We start from the raw sequence: 18,466 nt of genomic DNA, 5'->3' as shown, positions 1-18,466 counted from the left end.
GTCCTGGGAGGTGGATGAGGCAGGAGTCCCAGGGTAGGGCTGTAAGGGGACGAGAAGCAGGGGGGGGTCAGATGGGGGTCGGGCCATGCCTGGCTGTTTGTGGAGGCACAGCTTCCTCTAACCGGCCCTCCATACAATTTCGGAAACCCGATGCGGCCCTCAGGCCAAAAAGTTTGCCCATCCCGGCTTAGAGCATCTCCCCAGATGTGCTACAGGGGTGCAGTTGTGCTGATGTCAATTTCTAGCGCACACCTGCCCCTAATCTCCCACCATCTGTGATCAGGATTCTTGATTGGGGGCGACATCCCGGCTCGCTGGCTGGGGAGCCGGCAGTGCTGGAACTCAGCTGTTTGCTCGCTGCTCTCAAAGACAAACAGGAAAAAAATCTGCCAGTTGCTTTCACTTTCCAGATTATTCACCCTGCTCGGCGTGGCCAGGAGAGCGATGGGAAACCGAACACAGATGATTCTGTGAGCTCTTTGCATAGTTGGGGCACCTGGGGCTCCCGGGAGGGAAGCCGGTAAGTGGCCTTTCTTGGCTTTGGGTCTTGTTTTGTCGGGGGCTGGTTGTTTGAAGGCCAGAAAGATACTATAGCAGTTCCTGACTAACAGCCATTTTAGGTGTCCTGAACGCCACATACCGATGAATAATGGCACAGAGCTGGGCTCTGCTATCAGCGCTCCACACAGGCCATCAAGTTAGCCAGGGTGAGGCCACCCTTTGCAGGACCCCGGGCAGCATGTGGCCACGGGGGAGGCTCTCCGGTCTGATCGGGAAGGCGCGTTCTCTGGGAGAGGCACAAGCCCTCAGTTCCCAGCACAGAAACACCCCTCCCCCATTTTGTACTTGTAATAGAAAACGATCCCCTTTCGCTAGACCAAGTGGTTCTCAACCAGGGGTCTACATCCCCTGAGAGTCTCGCAGGGGTACATCAACTCAGCTAGATATTTGCCTAGGTTTACAACATGCTACATCAGGGGTTCTCAAGCTAAGGGTCGGGACCCCTCAGGGGGTCGCGAGGTTATTACCTGTGGGGTCGCGAGCTGTCAACTTCCACCCCAACCCTGCTTTGCCTCCAGCATTTATAATGGTGTTAAATATATTAAAAAAGCGTTTTTAATTTATAAGGGAGGTCGCACTCAGAGGCTTGTTATGTGACCAGTAAAAAAGTTTGAGAGCCACTGGGCTACATAAAAAGCACGAGCGAAGTCAGTACAAACAAATATTTCATACAGACGATGACTTGTTTAATCTGCTCTATAAACTTATACAATATTTACATCCCAATTGATGTATTTTATAATTACACGGTAACAACGAGAAAGGAAACACTTTGTCAGGAACAGTGCGGCTGTGACACTTGTACTTTTATGTCTGATTTTGTGAGCGAGAAGTTTGGAAGTGAGGTGAACCTGGGGGGTAGCAAGGCAAAGCAGACTCCTGCAAGGGGAACGACAGTGATCTGGGGAGGGTGAGAGCCGCTGCTCTAGGGGGCTGGTGCTTCATTTCGGCTTCCCACGGGACATCAGAGAGAACTGGATTCCTGCTAGGGAATTGCATTCAATGTAATTTACACCCAGGGAAAAGGGTGTGAGCATCAGTGAGAAACCAGGTCTGCATTTGTTAAAGGCGTTTCCACAGCACCTGCCAAATACTTCTCACCCCCTTTGCTTTCCTGGCTAGTAAATGACATAGGGGATGAGAGATCGGAACCGGCCCGGTGTTACGCCTGAGCGCTACCGGGGTGAGCCCGAGGGGAATCGCGCCCTGCGCCTCCATTCCTGATGTTCAGCAGATCCCCTGGGGCAGGAGCCAGCCCTTCAGAGACCGTCCTGCCTTCACCATGACGAGAGTCAGTCTTGTTTGCTCACTTCACTCGATTGTGCTGTGGACGCTCTGCTGTAAGTATTCCAGCTCCGCTCGCCTGCATCTTATCTGTTAGTCAGGACGCTGGCGAGAACGACTTCAGTGCCCAGGAGCCCAGTCACAACCCAAGCCCCCACTTTGCTCGGTGCTGCCCATTCTGATTGCTGTTTATTAGGTGTATCATGGTTAGGATGACCAGACAGCAAGTGTGAAAAATCAGGACAGGGGGTGGGGGGGTAATAGGAACCTATATAAGAAAAAGACCCAAAAATCAGGACTGTCCCTATAAAATCGGGACATCTGGTCACCCTAATCACGGTAACACACACGAACCCCAGTCCTGGCCCCAGGCCCCATTGGGCTCATTGGTGTGTTATTACAGTAACTCCGCACTGAACGGTGTCCCGGTTGTTACGTTGCTGATCAATTCGAGAACAGGCTCGTTTAAAGTTGTGCAATGCTCCCTTCTAAGTTGTTTGGCAGCCGCCTGCTTTGTCCCCTGCTTGCAGGAAGAGCAGCTGTTGGAGCTAGTGGTGGGGGCTTGGAGCCAGGGTGGGCTGGCAGCCCCCCCATCAGCTCCCCCAGGGTCCCTGTGCAGCAGCCACCCAGCAGGCTATCGACTGCCGGCAGTTCAGGTGTCCCACCCCCCACTGCCATGTGCTGCTCCTGCCCTCTGCCTGGGAGCTGCTCCTGGGAGCCTCCTGCCTGCTGTGCGGGGCGGCGGGGAAAGAGGGGGGCTAATGTCAGGGTGTCCCCCTGTTCCCTGCTGCTGCCCCCTGCTCACCCCATCTCCACAGAGCAGGCGGGGACACGTCAGGGCTCAGGAGGGAGGGAGTTTGCTGGCAGCAGCTGCTGTCTCAATTTGTTGATCTGCTTAAAAAGGCAATGTACTTAGAGTGGCATTAGTGTACTTAAAGAGGCAATGTACATCTTTCTCTCACACACACATAGTGTGTGTCTCTGTCTCTCTCTCAAACACACACACATACACAGTGTGTGTCTCTCACTCACAGAGTGTGTGTCTCTGTTACTCACACTCACTCACGCACAATGTGTGTCTCTGTCTCACACACACATGCACCCGCCATCACTTTGGTAAGTGGAGGGAGTGGTGCGCTTCAGTGGGATAGCCTGGGTTCATCATCACGGTCAATTTCCGCAGGGAATGTTTGCAGCCACTGCCATGCATCTGTTGTGTCTCCTGCCTCTATTTGTGCTGCCTTGTAGCGTGTGAGGCTACATTAACAACGTGTTAACCCTTGAGGGCTCAGCCAAGTGCTAGTTCATTATTTAGCAGCAAGGCTTCCTGGGAAATATCCCTCCCTCTGACTCCACCACCTCAACCAAGCTTCACAATCATCATTGCTGTGTACAGTATTCAATTGTGCTTTTAAAATTCGGTGTGTGTGTGTGTGTGTGTGTGTGTGTGTGCATAAAAAATATAAAAAATAAAATGTCTTTTGTCTGGGGAAAAACATTTCCCTGGAACCTAACCCCCTCATTTACATTAATTCTCATGGGGAAATTAGATTCACTTAATATCATTTCGCTTAAAGTAGCATTTTTCAGGAACATAACTACAATGTTAAGCAAGGAGTTACTGTGTTGCTGCTTATTAGAACCCCAGTCACAGCCCAGGACCCAACTGTGCTAGGCGCTGTGCATTATTATTATTTATTAGCTGTATTACGGTAGCACCTAGGACCCCAAGTCACAGCCTAGGAACTCATTGTGCTAGGTGCTGTACATTAATATTGCTATTTATTAGGTGTATTACAGTAGCATCCAGGAGCCCCAGTCATGGCCCAAGACCGCGCTGTGCCAGGGGCAATATGTTATTATTGCTGTGTATTACGGTAGCACCAAGGTCCCCATGTCTCAGACCAGAGCCCCATTGTGCTGGTTGCTGTTTAAGCTCAGAGCATTTTGCCAGACTGGCTCAAACCCATGGCTCATCCAGTCCAGCGCCCTGTCACTAACAGAGACTCACACCAGATGTTTCAGAGGAAGGTGCAAGAAACCCACAGCTGTGGATGATCTGCCTGAATCATGAGGTCTCATGCCAAACTTTTATAACTCGAGATTGAACCTCACGCTTAAACCAGTCTCACTTCCAAAATGTATGTTAGCATTAACTGCTCTAACTCTGGCTTTCCCTGTTATCCAGCTAACCATCCAATCCCAGTTTAGATCTTGTCAGACTCCTGGGCTCAGTGACATCATGTGGCAGGGAGTTCCACAAGCTCACTGTTCCCTGAAAAAGTACATCCTTTAATCAGTTTGGAACATGCCACCTTTTCATTTCTTTTTTCTCTGCTTATTTATTAGCAGAGCCAATAAATTGTTACAAAAGCATTCCTCTAACTAGCTTTACACCCCCCAAAAGATGAGGTTTGGTGGACATACAAGATCTGGCCTTCAGAAAGCTGTAAAACTAGGACGGTGGCCGACTAGTAAGGTAGCAGTTTAACACATCTTTGCTCCCGTCTTAGTATTCAAATGTTGGCCCAACTTACAGGCTGGGGGGGGGGGCTCTCTCCTGGGAGTAGCGACTCTGAAAAAGATTGGGGGGTCATGGTGGATAATCAGCTGAATGTGAGCTCCCAATGTGACTGTGTGATCAAAACAGCTAATGTGATCCTGGGCTGTATTAACAGGGGAATCTCGAGCAGGAGCAGGGAGATTATTTTCCCTCTGGATTTGGCCCTGCGACCGCTGCTGAAATCCTGTGCCCAGTTCTGGTAACTAACAACTCAAGAAGGAGGTTGATAAATTGGAGAGGGCTCAGAGAAGAACCACGAGAATGATTAAAGGGTTAGAAAACCTGCCTTGGAGTGAGAGACACAAGGAGCTCAATCTTAGTTTAGTAAAGAGAAGGTGAAGGGGTGACTTAATTCACGTCTATAAGAACCTACATGGGGAACAAATATTTGATCACAGTTTCATCAGTCTCGCAGAGAAAGGTCTAACACTATCCAATGACTGGGAATTGAAGTGAGACAAATTCAGACTGGAAATAAGGCATCAATGTGCTTTTAGAGGAGGGTGGCTACATTTAAACGCCTGAAAACCAGGACAGATACAATTATGGTAATTGCAGGATCATTGCATTGTACGGCTGGGAGGGATCTCAAGAGGTCATCTAGTCCAGCCCCCTGCGCTGAGGCTGGACCAAGGAAACCTAGACCACGTCTTGATGGCTTTGAATGCTTTGGGTTCTCAAATAGTCCTGGGGGCTGTTGATGGGACCCACACACCTACTACCTGCACAAAGGGGTATTTCTCCATGGCCTTGTATGGCCTGGTTGAGCGCCAAGGCAGGTTCGCTCACGTTCAGGTGGAAAGGGGTGGGATGCCTGGATCTTTTGAAACTCACCCCTGGTTTATGCCACACAAGATGGAACTTCTGCTCCCAACCTCACCAGGGATGTTGCAGCTGCCCGCTGCCATCCCAGGACAACAGGAAGGAGTTGAGGGTGTGCGTCACAGCAAGAGTGGAAAGAGAGCACTAAGTATAAGATCTCAGCATTATTATTATAAATTATTATCTCATTGTTTAGGGCGAGAAGGAGGGGAAAAGAGGCTGGAGGCTGACGGATTCTGAAACTGATCTTTGCTTTCCTTTAAGGGGTTTCTGGAGAGGAGACAGCCATCACAGCGCAGTATGGGAAAGACGTCATCTTGACCTGCATCTTCCCGTCCAAATTTAAGATAAGCTTCCATCGACTGAGCATCACCTGGACAAAGGAAGGAGCCCAGGGCCAGGGTCTCCTGGTTCACAGATTCCATCTGAAGATGAACTGGCTGGAGGGACAGGAAGAGGCTTACAGGGGCCGAACACAGCTATATGCACAAGAATTCCCCCAGGGAAACGCATCCCTGAGACTCAGCGGCGTTCGCCTCCAGGATGAGGGATCCTACCTCTGCAACGTCACCTGTGAGCTGGGAAGCTGGTCCCAGAAGATTTCACTTATAGTGCTAAGTACGGTTCCTCTTCCTGTGCCCCGGTCGTAGCATCCGCAACAATCACTCCCAGCCCGGTGCACCATGTGATCACCCAGCAGGGCAGATGGGCGTCTCATTGCAAAGCCACAGTGTATCCACCAAAAACGCCACTCTTCTCTGGCCTTGACCTTGTCTGCTTTCTGTTCTACCTGTCATCTCCCAGGCGAGGGAAGGAGAACTCCCCCTGCAGAGCCGCACTTTCACACCCAGTGCGACTTAAAGCGCCATCTAGTCGTATGATTTTCCATGCGGGTTTTCTGTGGTGGAGAGAAATGGGTAACACTCAGTGCAGCTCCTGCATCCCAAAGAGATTGTTTCAGGCTCTCGGCAGATACCGGCAGCCATTGGTTCATGGTCGGACTGTCTCTGCTAGATTAGTGAGCCCATTAGTACCTGGTATTTTCTCCATGTGAAGGGCTTATACACAGTAATCATGCCACCTCTTCTTTTGGATAAGTTTCACAACCAGAATGGCTAGAGCGTGACATTTTCTTAGAATGAGATCTTAGATTCTGGAGCTGAACAAGGCTGGCACCAGGGAAAGTCTAAGGGGCCATAAGCCAGTTCAGTCCAACCCCCACGGATGTGTTCTGTGTACGTAACTTCTACATTTCAGAAAAAACGGGTGAAAAAAAATTGGGGGGAAAATTAGGATTTGATTGTAGGCACTTCTCACTCTTCCATTTCCATAGGATCCAGGCGTTTCTCAGAGTTTAATGTACTTCTCCTCACAGGGCCCCTGTTTGGTAGGACAGGGCTGTTACTGCCATTGTACAAATGGGGAAACTGAGGCACAGGGCGATTTAGTGACTTGTCCAAGTTCACCCAGGGGTTTTGTGGTCGAGCATGGAATTAAGTCAGGACTCTAGAGACCCAGGCTTGGGCCCTAACCCCCTCTCCTGTTTGGATGTTTGTTTCCCTCTCAGGTGACAGTGAAATGGAAAGGCCCCTCAACGTTCGGCCAGGGGAGGACGTCATCCTGAATTGCTCCTTCCAGTCCGAGTTAAACCACCAGCCACTGAACATCACCTGGAAGAAGGAAGAAGAGGAGGGACCAGATCTCCTGGTTCACAGCTACTGCTCTGAGCTGGACCCACTGGAAACACAGGATGAGGCTTACCGGGGCCGGACCCAGCTGTATCCGGAGAGATTCCGCGAGGGAAACGCGTCCCTGAGACTCAGGAATGTCCGGCTGGAGGATGACGGGGTCTACACCTGCCACGTCAAGCCCCAACTGGGCAGGTTTTCCGTGAGGATGAGAGTGTCCGTGGAGAAGGGTAGGGCTCCTCTTCCAGGGCACTGCATGAGTCCAAGGGTCTGGGCAGTTGGGCTGCTAGGAACTGCTCCATGCGGCGGGGAGTGGAGCTGTGTGCAGGGGAGCAGGGGGTCTATGTGATAACCAGCGAGGCGGGAGGTGAGGTTTGGTGATGGCAAATGGGAAGGGGAGTGGGGTCTGTGGAAGGGAGGGTGTCCACCACACGCTCTCTCTAGGAACCTGTGAGCCACGCTACGGAAATACCTGAGAGCCGCCGGGCTGGAGTCTGTGGGACATTTCTAATTCCCTCCCCACGTGCCGCAGGGGAATTTCCCGTCTCTCATGCTGCGTCGTGTTGGGATTATTTTGTGTTTTCCAGATGCTGAGCTTGTCCGAAGCCCATCCATCCTGCACAGTCTGTGGTGGATTGATCTGGTCGGGTTACTGGGGATATTAGCATTTGCTCTCCTTCAAATGTATTATCCTTCCCTGCGGAAACTGCGGCTGAACAAAAAGTCACCTCGAAGTGAGTCCCGACAGACTGTGTCCGATGATAAAAAAGACAAAGAGGTGAACAAACATCTTCTCCGGGCATCCCCGTCAACCTCCATAGACCTAGGAATGGCCAATCCCACCTACAGTCCACCTGCACATTCCTCCCCGGTATTCGCTTCCCTTCTTCGTTTATGTGTGTGTCTGAGATCACTAGATTTGAGAGGAGAAGGCTGGATCACTAGGTCTTTCTCTTTGGATTTCACACGGCCGTGCTGCCCGTTTGAAATGATTCCTTTGTCAGGCAAATGTGGAAAGGGAAAAGAAATCAGGATTGCGGTTTTGAAAACTCTCGTGTTTTCTTTCTTTTGTCACATCGCAAAGCCTCTTGGCACAGAGAATTCACATTTGCTTTATTTAAGGGCTTATTTACACACAAAAGTTAATCCGGAATAAGATAAAGTGTGAATTTAAAGTAACTCTAATTTAAATAGAGTAACTATTCCAGAATAGCTCCATAAGGGGATGTTCTTATTCCAGAATGAGTGCCTTTTTCTTTTGTCCAAAGTGGATTAAAGCTTTGCCTACACAGGCCATTATCCCTGACTAACTGTTCCTGATTAACTCCCTGTGTGGACACTCTTAATCTTCAGAAACAGTGCTTTATTTGGAGCTAGCTTAATCAACTTCCAAAGCATCCATGCAGGGAGTTAATCCGGACTAGCTAGTCTGCTTTAAATTCACATTCTCCCTTATTTTGGATTAACTGTCATATGTAATCAAGCTAATGGCTATTCTAAATTATGCCATCTGCAGCAGTCCCATAGGGACAGCTCCAGCAGCTGAGGTTCGGCTTGAGTCCCATGCATTTGAATCCTTGACCTCTTCTAACCTCCAGTTTACCTCTTCCCAGAGCACCATGCAGATGTCAGTGGCATAGAGCCGGTTAGACCAGCTTTACATGACCCTCGTATCAGAAGTCAGCTCACTCCCAACCGCCGGTGACCTTTTTAGGGCAGTGTAGGGTTGTGGACTCACCCGGCAGCGCCTCCTGCTAGTTGTCCTTGCGAATTAGCGTGTCAGCCTCCGGAGCGCCCCCTGCAGGCCGGTGATCCACCTTACCTCACTCTGGCCCCCGTGTCCCTCCCTGGACCCGGTGCCCCTTCACTGTGTTTCTGCCTCCCTTGCAGAACCCCTCAGTCCTGGGTCTCCCCCTCCCAGGGGAACCCCCACCCACTATCCCCACTTCACCTCAGTCTTGACTACTGCCCAGTCTCCATCTAGCCCCCGTTCACTGGGGCAGGCTGCAGTATCAGCCACTCAGCACAGGCAAAGGGGTTCGGACCTGCTGCCTCTGCAACCCAGTACCTAACAGGCCTCACCAGGCCTGCAGCCTGGGGCTTTCCTAGGCCGGAGCTCCCCAGCTCCCTTGGCCTTTCCCTGGCACTGCTCCACTCCAGGTACTTGGTTAAGCTCCCTGCAGCCAGGCCCTTCTCTCTCTGAATGCAGAGAGAGACTGTTGAGTTCCTGGCTCCCAGCCTTTATAGGGCCAGACTGGGCCCTGATTGGGGCATGGCCCAGCTGTGGCTGCTTCCCCAATCGGCCCAGGTCTTTTCTTCACAGCCTCAGCCCTCTCCCAGGGCTGGCTTTAACCCTTCCAGGGCTGGAGCGGGTGACCACTCCGCTACAGGCAGATTTCCAACCAGAACAAGAGTTGAGGACCTGGCCCTGAAAGTTCTCAGCAACAGGTGCCCCAGCTCACAAAGAGGGGCAAAATTTTCCTACTGCACTTGCAAACTGCTCCGTAAACTGATTTTGCAAACTGTGTAACCAGCTCACAGACACTTGACTCAGAAAGTTTCTGCTTATACTTAACTCACACTTACTGAAGCCAGAAGTATCAAACCTAACTTGTTTGGTAGATCTTGTGGTGCTCTAAAGATCAAGCCAATTATGAAGACAATTGCTCCCCCTGTTTGAAAGTTGTGAAGGTGTAACTTTGGTATGTCTTCTCCAAAACTGCCCTGGGTCCCCAAAACAGGCAGAGATTTTCAGATTCCAGTTGTGCGTCTGGGATGCACACTCAGAAAGGATCCTCTGCAAATGCATCTCACACCTTCCTTGCAGAAAGGGGGCTGGACATACACCTTTATGGTAGTCAGGGGCGGCAGGTTTGTAGAAATTTTGGTGATGCCCAGAACCCACTGCTCCAAACTCTGTCCCCCCGCCCCAAACTCCACGCTCCCACCTGCCTAAAGCCCTGGGAGAGAGTTTGGGTGGGGGTGGGGGAGGGGGTCTGGGTTGCAGACCCTGGGCTGGGGCAGGGGATTTGGGTGTAGGACAGTTGAGAGATTGGGCTCTGGGAGGGAGTTTGGGTGGGGATGGGGTCTGGGGTGCAGGCTCTGGGATGGAGTTTGGGTGCTGGGTGCAGGCTCTGGGCTGCAGCAGGGGGTAGAAGCGCAGGAAGGGGTGAGGGGTGCAGACTCTGGGAAGGAGTTTGGGGACAAGAGGGGGTGTGGAGGGAGGGGGTGCAGGCTCTGGAACAGAGTTTGGGTGTAGGCTCTGGGCTGGGGCAAGGGGTGAGGTGTGGGAGGGGGTGAGGAGTGCAAGCTCTGGGACAGAGTTTGGGTACTGTCTGCAGGCTCCAGGCTGGGCCAGGGGCTGGGGGTACAGGAGGGAATGAGGGGTACAGGATCTGGGACTGAGTTTGGGTGCAGGCCCTGGGCTGGGGGGGGCGGTGGTGCAGGCTCTGGGAGAGAGCTTGGGGATGGGAAGGGGTGTGGAGGGCGGGTATGCAGGCTCTGGGTAGCAGTTTGGGGGCTGAAAGAGGGGGGTGCAGGCTCTGGGTGGGGTTGAGAGGTGTGGCACTTACCTGGGGCTCCTAGGCAGGGTGGGCTGGGGGTCTCCGCACGCTGCTACCCCCAAGCTGCAGGGGCACTTGGGGTGGGACACAGACCCACCCTGTCCAGGGGCCGCAGGGAGGGGCCGGCAGTCATGTGGAGCGAGCAGGATGGAAGCTGCTCAGCCCTGCTCTGCTGCTGCTGGTGAGTGCAGGCCCTGGGCTGTTTTAAATGGCCTGGGGAACACGGGGTGGGGACAGGTGTGGAAGGCGGGACCGAGGAAAGATAAGTGCTGGAGCCAGACCCTGGGCAGGAATATTCCTGGTGCCCAGGCACCATGGGTCCATAGAACTCACCACCCATGAATTGCTAGTGGTGCCACTTCTCATGGGTCCTGGTGAGGGATTAAAATAAAAAAAAAATTAAAATAATAGGAGATATACCAATCTCCTAGAACTGGAAGGGACCTTGAAAGGTCATTGAGTCCAGCCCCCTGCCTTCACTAGCAGGACCAATTTTTGCCCCAGATCCCTAAGTGGCCTCCTCAAGGATTTAACTCACAACTCTGGGTTTAGCAGGCCAGTGCTCAAACCACTGAGCTCTCCCTCCCCCCTTTGACAGTGTGACATCTATGGGGTGGGGAAAGAAGAATGACAAGGTGTCCTCAGTCCTTTCCCACCAGCGATATGTTCAATTGAACTGCAGCTTGTTGCAAATACGCTTTCAGCCTTCTGTGATTCTTCTGTAAGCCTATTACATTATAAATGTTGCCTTTGAGAATATGTGATCAATGTTTGGTCTGGGTTTTTGTGTTTTCAGGGGCAGACTGCCAAAGACATGGGAGAACCAAGGACTGCTCATGGAGTTCAAATAGTACCTACATTGATTTCTATAATGCAGCGGTGGGCTTTGGAATACACCAGGTTAAATATCGCCATTATGGGAGAGCGAGGCTGTGGGAAATCGTCCTTCATCAATGCCATGCGGGGACTATGTGATGCAGACGAAGGTGCTGCCCCAGTCAGGGAGGAAGAAACGATGATGGAACCAACAGCTTATCAGCATCCCAAACACCCGAGCGTGACTTTCTGGAGACTTCCAATAGATTTTCAGCCATGTCTCCAGACAGTGAAATTTGTCAGCTACGACTTCTTCATCATCATGGGTTTAGAAGAATTCACATCTACGCATGCTGAGTTGGCCCAGGAGATCCAGAAGGCAGGGAAGATGTGTTCCTTTGCGCGCGCCAAGGTGGATGCAGATTTGGATGCTGAAAGACGTAGCCGGCCCACCGCCTATGATGAGGAGAAAATATTGAAGGACATCAGTAAACACTACATCAGAGGCCTAGAAGAGGGAAAGTTGATCGATCCTGAGGTTTTCCTCCTCTCCGCATTTGAATTAGAGAAGTACGATTTTCCTCTCCTGCGAGAGAACATGGAGAAAGCACTCCTGGGCAGCAAGAAAAGGGCTTTGATACTGGCCCTGCCCAACACCTCTCTGCAAACCTTGCAGAAGAAAAAGGAAGCCCTGCAGAAGCAGATCGGGAAAATAGCCCTTGTGTCCTCTCTTATCACGGTTATTCACATACCCGGTGTCTCCACCATTCTTGACGTAACCATCCTGATGATATGCATGAGATATTATTGCCAAGTTTTTGGCCTGGATGATGTCTCCTTCATGGGTCTCGCGAGGCAGTTTGGTAAACCAGAGAAAGAGCTGAAGGCCGTTATGGAGCCCCTGCTGGCTGTTATGAAGCCCCGGCTGGCCAAGGAAATTAGCATTAACATGGTCTTGCAGATCCTGTCATCGTTTGGGTGCGGCATATTGATAGGACTTGATTTATTTCTGAAGCCTTTAGGGGTGCTAGGATTCATGCTATCTAGAGGAGCTGCAGGCGTAGGACTCTTGGTGGCTGGTGGAATTTCATTGGCTACCACGTATGTCCTGCTGAAAACCTTCCTCAATGCTGCTGCTGAAGATGCCCAAAGAATCCTACAAGAGCTAAGTCCACAAAAACAGGAAAAGCCAAAGAAGCAAAAGAGACAACGCAAACGAGGAAGGATTTCCAGGACCAGCTTCTAAATGCTCAGGGCACACGCTTCACGAGCAGCATGTGCTTATTCTGCTGTTCTTGTCCCTGTTCTGGTCCTTCCTTTTGAAGCTCCCCTGGTGTAATCCTCCAGCGCGTAACTCCACCAGCTTCCACTTGACACTGGGACTGGGCTGAGGTTGTCACACCAGAGGGGCTTAGATTGGAAGAATCAGGATCATAAACCCGGATCAACAGATGACTAGTGAAATAATTGAATGTAGATGTGTGGGAAAGAGGCTGGCGCAGAGCCTGAGTTCCTTTGTGCATTCCCAGCCCAGGCACCTGGCCTGTTCTACTTCCCTTCTCATGGTTCTTTCTTTCTTATATTGTTTCTTTTCCCGTTATCTATTTATGTTACAGCCACACTTACTAGAGACCCAGGCTGGGATCAGGGCCCCGTTGTGCCAGGTGCTGCCCAGACACAGCCAGAGACAGTCCCTGCCCCTAAGAGTTTACAAACAGACAAAAGGTGGAGGGGAAATGGAGGCACAGAGCGAGACCCCAAGCAGGCCAGAAACACACCCTGCATCTCCTGATTCCAAGGCTAGTGGGCTAACAAACCACATGCCTCACTTCCTCTCTCAGTCTTCCAGCTCCGCTTCCTTGTTTGCCACTCAGCAGCAGGCTCCGTGCCGCCTTGGGCAGAGCGTTTTCGGGGGGCTGGGCTGCAGAGGTCCTAGGGTAACCAGATGTCCTGATTTTATAGGGACAGTCCTGATTTGGGGGGCTTTTTCTTATATAGGCTATTACTCCCCACCCTCGTCCTGATTTTTTTACACTTGCTGTCTGGTCACCCTAAGAGATCCTGGCATCTCAGCTCAGCGGCAACGCTACAGGACAAGAGAAATCTGGGCCTGGCAGCTGAGCCATCTGTGTGGTCTGCTATGGGGGCTACTGCTGCTTTCCCTGCAGCCATAGGGACATGTTTTCACAGGGGGGGACAGATCCAGGGGCGGGCAAATTTCTGCTCCCTTGTGGTGTTCTCCTCTGTCCCAAGTCCCCTCTCCTCCCGTCTTCCCCCACCCGGACTCAGGGGTGCTATTTCAGATGTGGTGGGGGCGTCAGCTTTACCCATGATTCCTGGGGCTACTTTCTACTGCATCAATAGTCCAGTCACTTAAAAATTAGTCCCAAAGTAGCTCAATCTATTTAAACATTTTTTTTATTAACACATTGGTCTACACCTTTAAAAAGAATCACTATCTAGAGTGTAATTAAATAATGGATATTAGCAGCATACGGATCTATAACAAACACATTTTGGCAGCCAAATCTTACAAATTGTTCAGACTGGTTTGGGTTTATGTGCACGGAAGGGTTTCTACAAAGAGTTATGATCAATACAGAGGATTTAAGTTGGAAGGAGGTTTCTAGCGTGTTGCTGTAAGATTGGTGAGGGTAAACATCACCTCCAGGAAATTCACTGGTGATATCCAAGTCTGTGGGACTCTGCCACCCTCAGAAATATTAAAGAGTACATACAACAGGAGATCAGAATATTTACTAGCTAGAAGAGAAGAAGATACAGCAGAAAGCTGCAAAATGGCCGCTTGAGGGGAGCAGTCAAAGGGCAGCAGCTCCTCAAATGTATCTGGGAAAAAGGTCCTAGAAAAGTGCGACCCCAGGGGAGATTTGGTAAAATCCCGGCATTCACAGAGGAATCGGTGTTTCTGTGTTACAGCTATGGGCCTGACCCAAAGCCCATTGTTAGCATTTGGCAAGGGAAAGACTCCCCCAGACACGTGGGATTAAATGGCAGAATAAACGGCCACACGGGGGTACTGCCATTCACTGCAAAATTAGAGAATCGGGGAAAAAATGGGTAAGTTTTAAGTGTGATTTAAGCAATATTTGTGGTGGTGGCAGCTCATGCTTCTTTCTTCACCGTGGGGACAGATTTCTAAGCATAGATAGACTAAAATCTCTTTAAAAGTAGCCACAAACTGACCCAATCTATTTATGTATTTCTGTTATTCACCCACTTTGCCACAAAGCACGACTGACTAGGTGGATAGTAATGACAACACTGATTTAGGACACTACAAATCAAAGAACTGTAAAAATTTATTGTGGTTGGTAACCACTTATGTGCTTTACTTCCTGCATTTATCTAAGTGTATGCAATGAAAAAAATCAGTTCTACTACTTCTAATTAATTTCACTTTCAATGTCCTGGTGCTCCAATGTTTGGGTTTCAAACACTCCCCAGGAGTTTTGGTCTAAGAACTATTTTCAGTCAGATAACGTAGCCTTTTAAAAAAGGTTTTGGAACCTTTTTTGTAGTCTAGGGCAGTGGTTCCCAAACTCATTCCGCTGCTTGTGCAGGGAAAGCCCCTGGCGGGCCGGGCCAGTTTGTTTACCTGCTGCATCCACAGCTTCGGCTGATCGCAGCTCCCAGTGGCCGTGGTTCAGTGCTCCAGGGCAATGGGAGCTGCTGGAAGCGGTGCGGGCCGAGGGAAATATTGGCCGCTGCTTCCAGCAGCTCCCATTGGCCTGGAGCAGTGAACCGCGGCCAGTGGGAGCCACGATCGGCCGAACCTACGGACGCGGCAGGTAAAACAAACTAGCCCAGCCCACCAGGGGCTTTTCCTGCATAAGCAGCAGAACGAATTTGGGAACCACTGGTCCAGGGTTTATAACAGTTTTTTTTAAAAAAAAAATAAATAATAGGTGCTGGAACTAGGGGTACAGAACCCCCTGGTTTGAAGTGGTTTCCATCAAACACGGGGCCAGCAGTGGCTTCGTGATCTCTAAATTATTCTTGGGCATGATATTTTTAGAGATCTTTCTAATTCATCATGAAAGAAATGTTCAGATTGTGTGTTCTAACTTGATCTTTCACCACTAACATAAATGAACTGATGCTACAGGGGCTAAGATGAACATTTAAAAGTTTGTCAAGGGGGAAAGTAGCATTAGAGAGAAAGTACAAATGAAAGGCGGGTGTGTGCGAAATTAATGATGGCTCAAAAGTAGCTGAGGTACCAACCAAACAAAAAAATGTAAAAAGTCATTATATAGAGTGTAATTAAATGATGGATGTTAGCAGCATGGATCTATAATAGATTTTGGTAGCCAAATCTTACCAATTGGATTGGTTTGGGTTTCTGTGCCCCGAAGGGTTTATACAAAGAGTTATGATAAATACAAAGGATTAAACTGGAATGATTTAAAAGAGTAAACATCACTTCAATGCAATTCTGGCTGGTACTCAAGTTTATGAGAATCTGCCACTCTCCGAAATATTAAAGAGTATGTACCCAGGAGCTAAGAGTACTTACCACTGGAAGAGAAGGACGTCCAGCACGACAGACACACAAACCATGGCTGCATGAGGGCAGCGCCTGCTTGTATCTGCGCGTGTAAAGGAGCAGCTGCTCCTCAAAAGGGGTTCTGGGGGAAAGGTCATAGAAAAATGCAGCCCTGGGGAGATTTGGCCCTTGTCTACACTGGCACTTTACAGCGCTGAAATCTTCTCGCTCAGGGGTGTGAGCCCCCGACAGCGCTGCAAGCTTGTGCTATAATGTGCCAGTGTAGATAGTGCCCCAGCCCTGGGAGCTGCATGTGGCATTCATCAAGAGTAATTAATCAGGATTAGTTAATCCAGAATAATTTCTTGTGTAGACAAGACCTTATACTAAAGCCCCTTCCATTGTTCTGATAGGCCAAAAGAGCCTTAAAATACCCCAGTACTTGCAATGTAGTAAACAAATTTCATTATTGTTTATTAGGAGTATTATGGTAGTGTCTAGGAACTCCTGTCATGGTCCAGAACCCAGGGCCACCCAGGGAGCGAGGGGGGGGGCAAGTGGGGCAATTTGCCCCAGGCCCTGGGCCCCCCAGCCCCCCCCCACGAGAATATAGTATTCTATAGTATTGCAACTTTTTTTTTATGGAAGGGGCCCCCAAAATTGCTTTGCCCCAGGCCCCCTGAAGCCTCTGGGCGGCCCTGCCAGAACCCCATCGTACTAGATGCTGTGAATTATAATTGCTATTTATTAGGTGTATTATGGTAGCACCCGTGAGCCCCAGTCCTGACCCAGGCCCAGATCGCGCTAGGTGCTGCACAACACAACGGTCCCTGACCCAAAGGCTTTGCAATCTAAATCCATGAGCACCCTTGTTAAAGCTCCTTTAGAGAGCTAGTGGGGCCTGCGGGTCGCTCTGGGTCCAGAGGAGGTTCTGGTTCTAGCTGGGAGCTCACAGGAAGCAGAAGAACCATGTCTGGCAAAAGCCACAAGGGCCCAAATCTGCTCCCAGCCTGGTGTAAATCAGGATTAAGTTAGGGTGGGGGAGGGGCACTGCAGTGGGGGCACTCTAGGTGGGGTCTCTATGGGTAGGGTGGAGGAGGGCCATTGCAATGGAAGGGTGCTCTTGGTGGGGTCTCTGTGGTTAGGGTGGAGGAGGGGCACTGCAGAGTGGAGTTGCAATAAGCAGGGTCTCTATGGATAGAGTGAAGGAGGGACACTGCAGAGGGGGTGCTCTAGGCGGGGTCTCTATGGTTAGGGTGGAGGAGGGGCACTGCAGAGGCAGTGCTCTAGGTGGGGTCTCTGGTTAGGGGAGGGGCACTGCAGCGGCGGTGCTCTAGGCGAGGTCTCTATGGTTAGGGGAGGGGAGGGGCACTGCAGAGTAGGGTGCAATAGGCGGGATCTCTATGGTTAGGGTGGAGGAGGGGCACTGCAGAGTGGGGATGCTCTAGGCGGAGTCTCTGTGGTTGGGGAGGGGCACTGGAGGAGGTACTCTAGGCGGGGTCTCTATGGTAAAGGGAGGGGAGGAGCACTGCAGGGGAGCACTCTAGGTGGGGTCTCTATGGGGAGGGGAGGGGCACAGCTGTTTAGGGATGCTCTAGGTGGGGTCTCTATGCTTAGGGTGGAGGAAGGGCACTGCAGATTGGGGGTATCCTATGCAGGGTCTCTATGGTTAGTGTGGAGGAGGGACACTGCAGAGTGGGGTGCTCTAGGCAGGGTCTCTGTGGGAGGGGAGCGGCACTGTAGGGGGGCGCTCTAGGCGGGGTCTCTGTAGTTAGGGTGTGGAGGGACACTGCAGAATGGGGTCGCTCTAGGCACGGTCTCTATGGTTAGGGGAGGGGAGGGTCACTGCAGTGAGGGCACTCTAGTCAGGGTCTCTATGGTTAGGGTGGAGGGGGGTGCTCTAGGCGGGGTCTCTGTAGTTAGGGTGTGGAGGGACACTGCAGAATGGGGTCGCTCTAGGCAGGGTCTCTATGGTTAGGGGAGGGGAGGGTCACTGCAGTGAGGGCACTCTAGGCGGGGTCTCCATGGTTAGGGTGTAGGCGGGTCACTGCAGTGGGGGCACTCTAGTCAGGGTCTCTATGGTTAGGGTGGAGGGGGGTGCTCTAGGCGGGGTCTCTATGGTTAGGGTGGAGGCGGGGCACTGCAGCGGGGGGGCGCTCTAGGTGTGAAATACTGGTTTGCCCCAGGAGGGTTATCTCCCGTCTATCAGGAAGGCCTGTTGAATCCAAACAGGCCACTGTGGGACATCAGAGACCAGGGGTTCTCAGCCAGGGGTACATGTAAATAAATACATAATTAATGAGCTCAGGGCCTGATTCCATTTCAATCCAAGGCCTGGCAGAACTTGGAGACTTTTGCCTTCTGCTGGAAGCCTCAACACACTGCGCTCTGGATTCCTTCATCTCATTTCCCAGACCGTCCAAGCTAGCAAAGGTCTTTCAGCCCCGCTCCGGATTTAGACTCTCCTGTACTCCTGGTGTCATTGCTCACTGTCCCGGGCTGGCTGGCCCTTTAAGGATGGATCTGCAAAGCAGAGACTACCATTTTCATTAGCCCTGGCCCGGCCCCCTGGCCAGGTAAGGGGAAGGGCCCTGAACCAGGAGTCGTGGCTGGGCTCTGCGTGGACGGGTTGGCTGCATGGCATCGAGGAGCTGGGAACAAG

The 18,466-nt window shown here is 51.1% G+C and overlaps 1 protein-coding gene across 2 annotated transcripts; it reads left to right on the top strand.

The window, feature by feature from the left end:
* The first annotated feature begins 1,699 nt into the window (after positions 1-1,699).
* Positions 1,700-14,918, top strand: LOC120390135. Of its 2 annotated transcripts, none has more exons than XM_039512470.1 (5): positions 1,700-1,901; positions 5,495-5,848; positions 6,798-7,148; positions 7,506-7,696; positions 11,278-14,918. In XM_039512470.1, the coding sequence occupies exons 1-5, from the start codon at positions 1,844-1,846 to the stop codon at positions 12,541-12,543; spliced, it is 2,220 nt and encodes a 739-aa protein (XP_039368404.1). In that variant the 5' UTR covers positions 1,700-1,843; the 3' UTR covers positions 12,544-14,918. The 2 variants fall into 2 exon arrangements, with proteins under 2 accessions (XP_039368404.1, XP_039368403.1); XM_039512469.1 differs by having other exon boundaries at positions 7,506-7,789.
* The last annotated feature ends 3,548 nt before the right edge of the window (positions 14,919-18,466 follow it).

The sequence above is a fragment of the Mauremys reevesii genome, linkage group 24, assembly GCF_016161935.1.
Source record: "Mauremys reevesii isolate NIE-2019 linkage group 24, ASM1616193v1, whole genome shotgun sequence".
NCBI classification, from domain to species: Eukaryota; Metazoa; Chordata; order Testudines; family Geoemydidae; genus Mauremys; species Mauremys reevesii.
The sequence above is the reverse complement of the archived record's forward strand: the minus strand, read 5'-3'. Positions and strand labels throughout refer to the sequence as shown.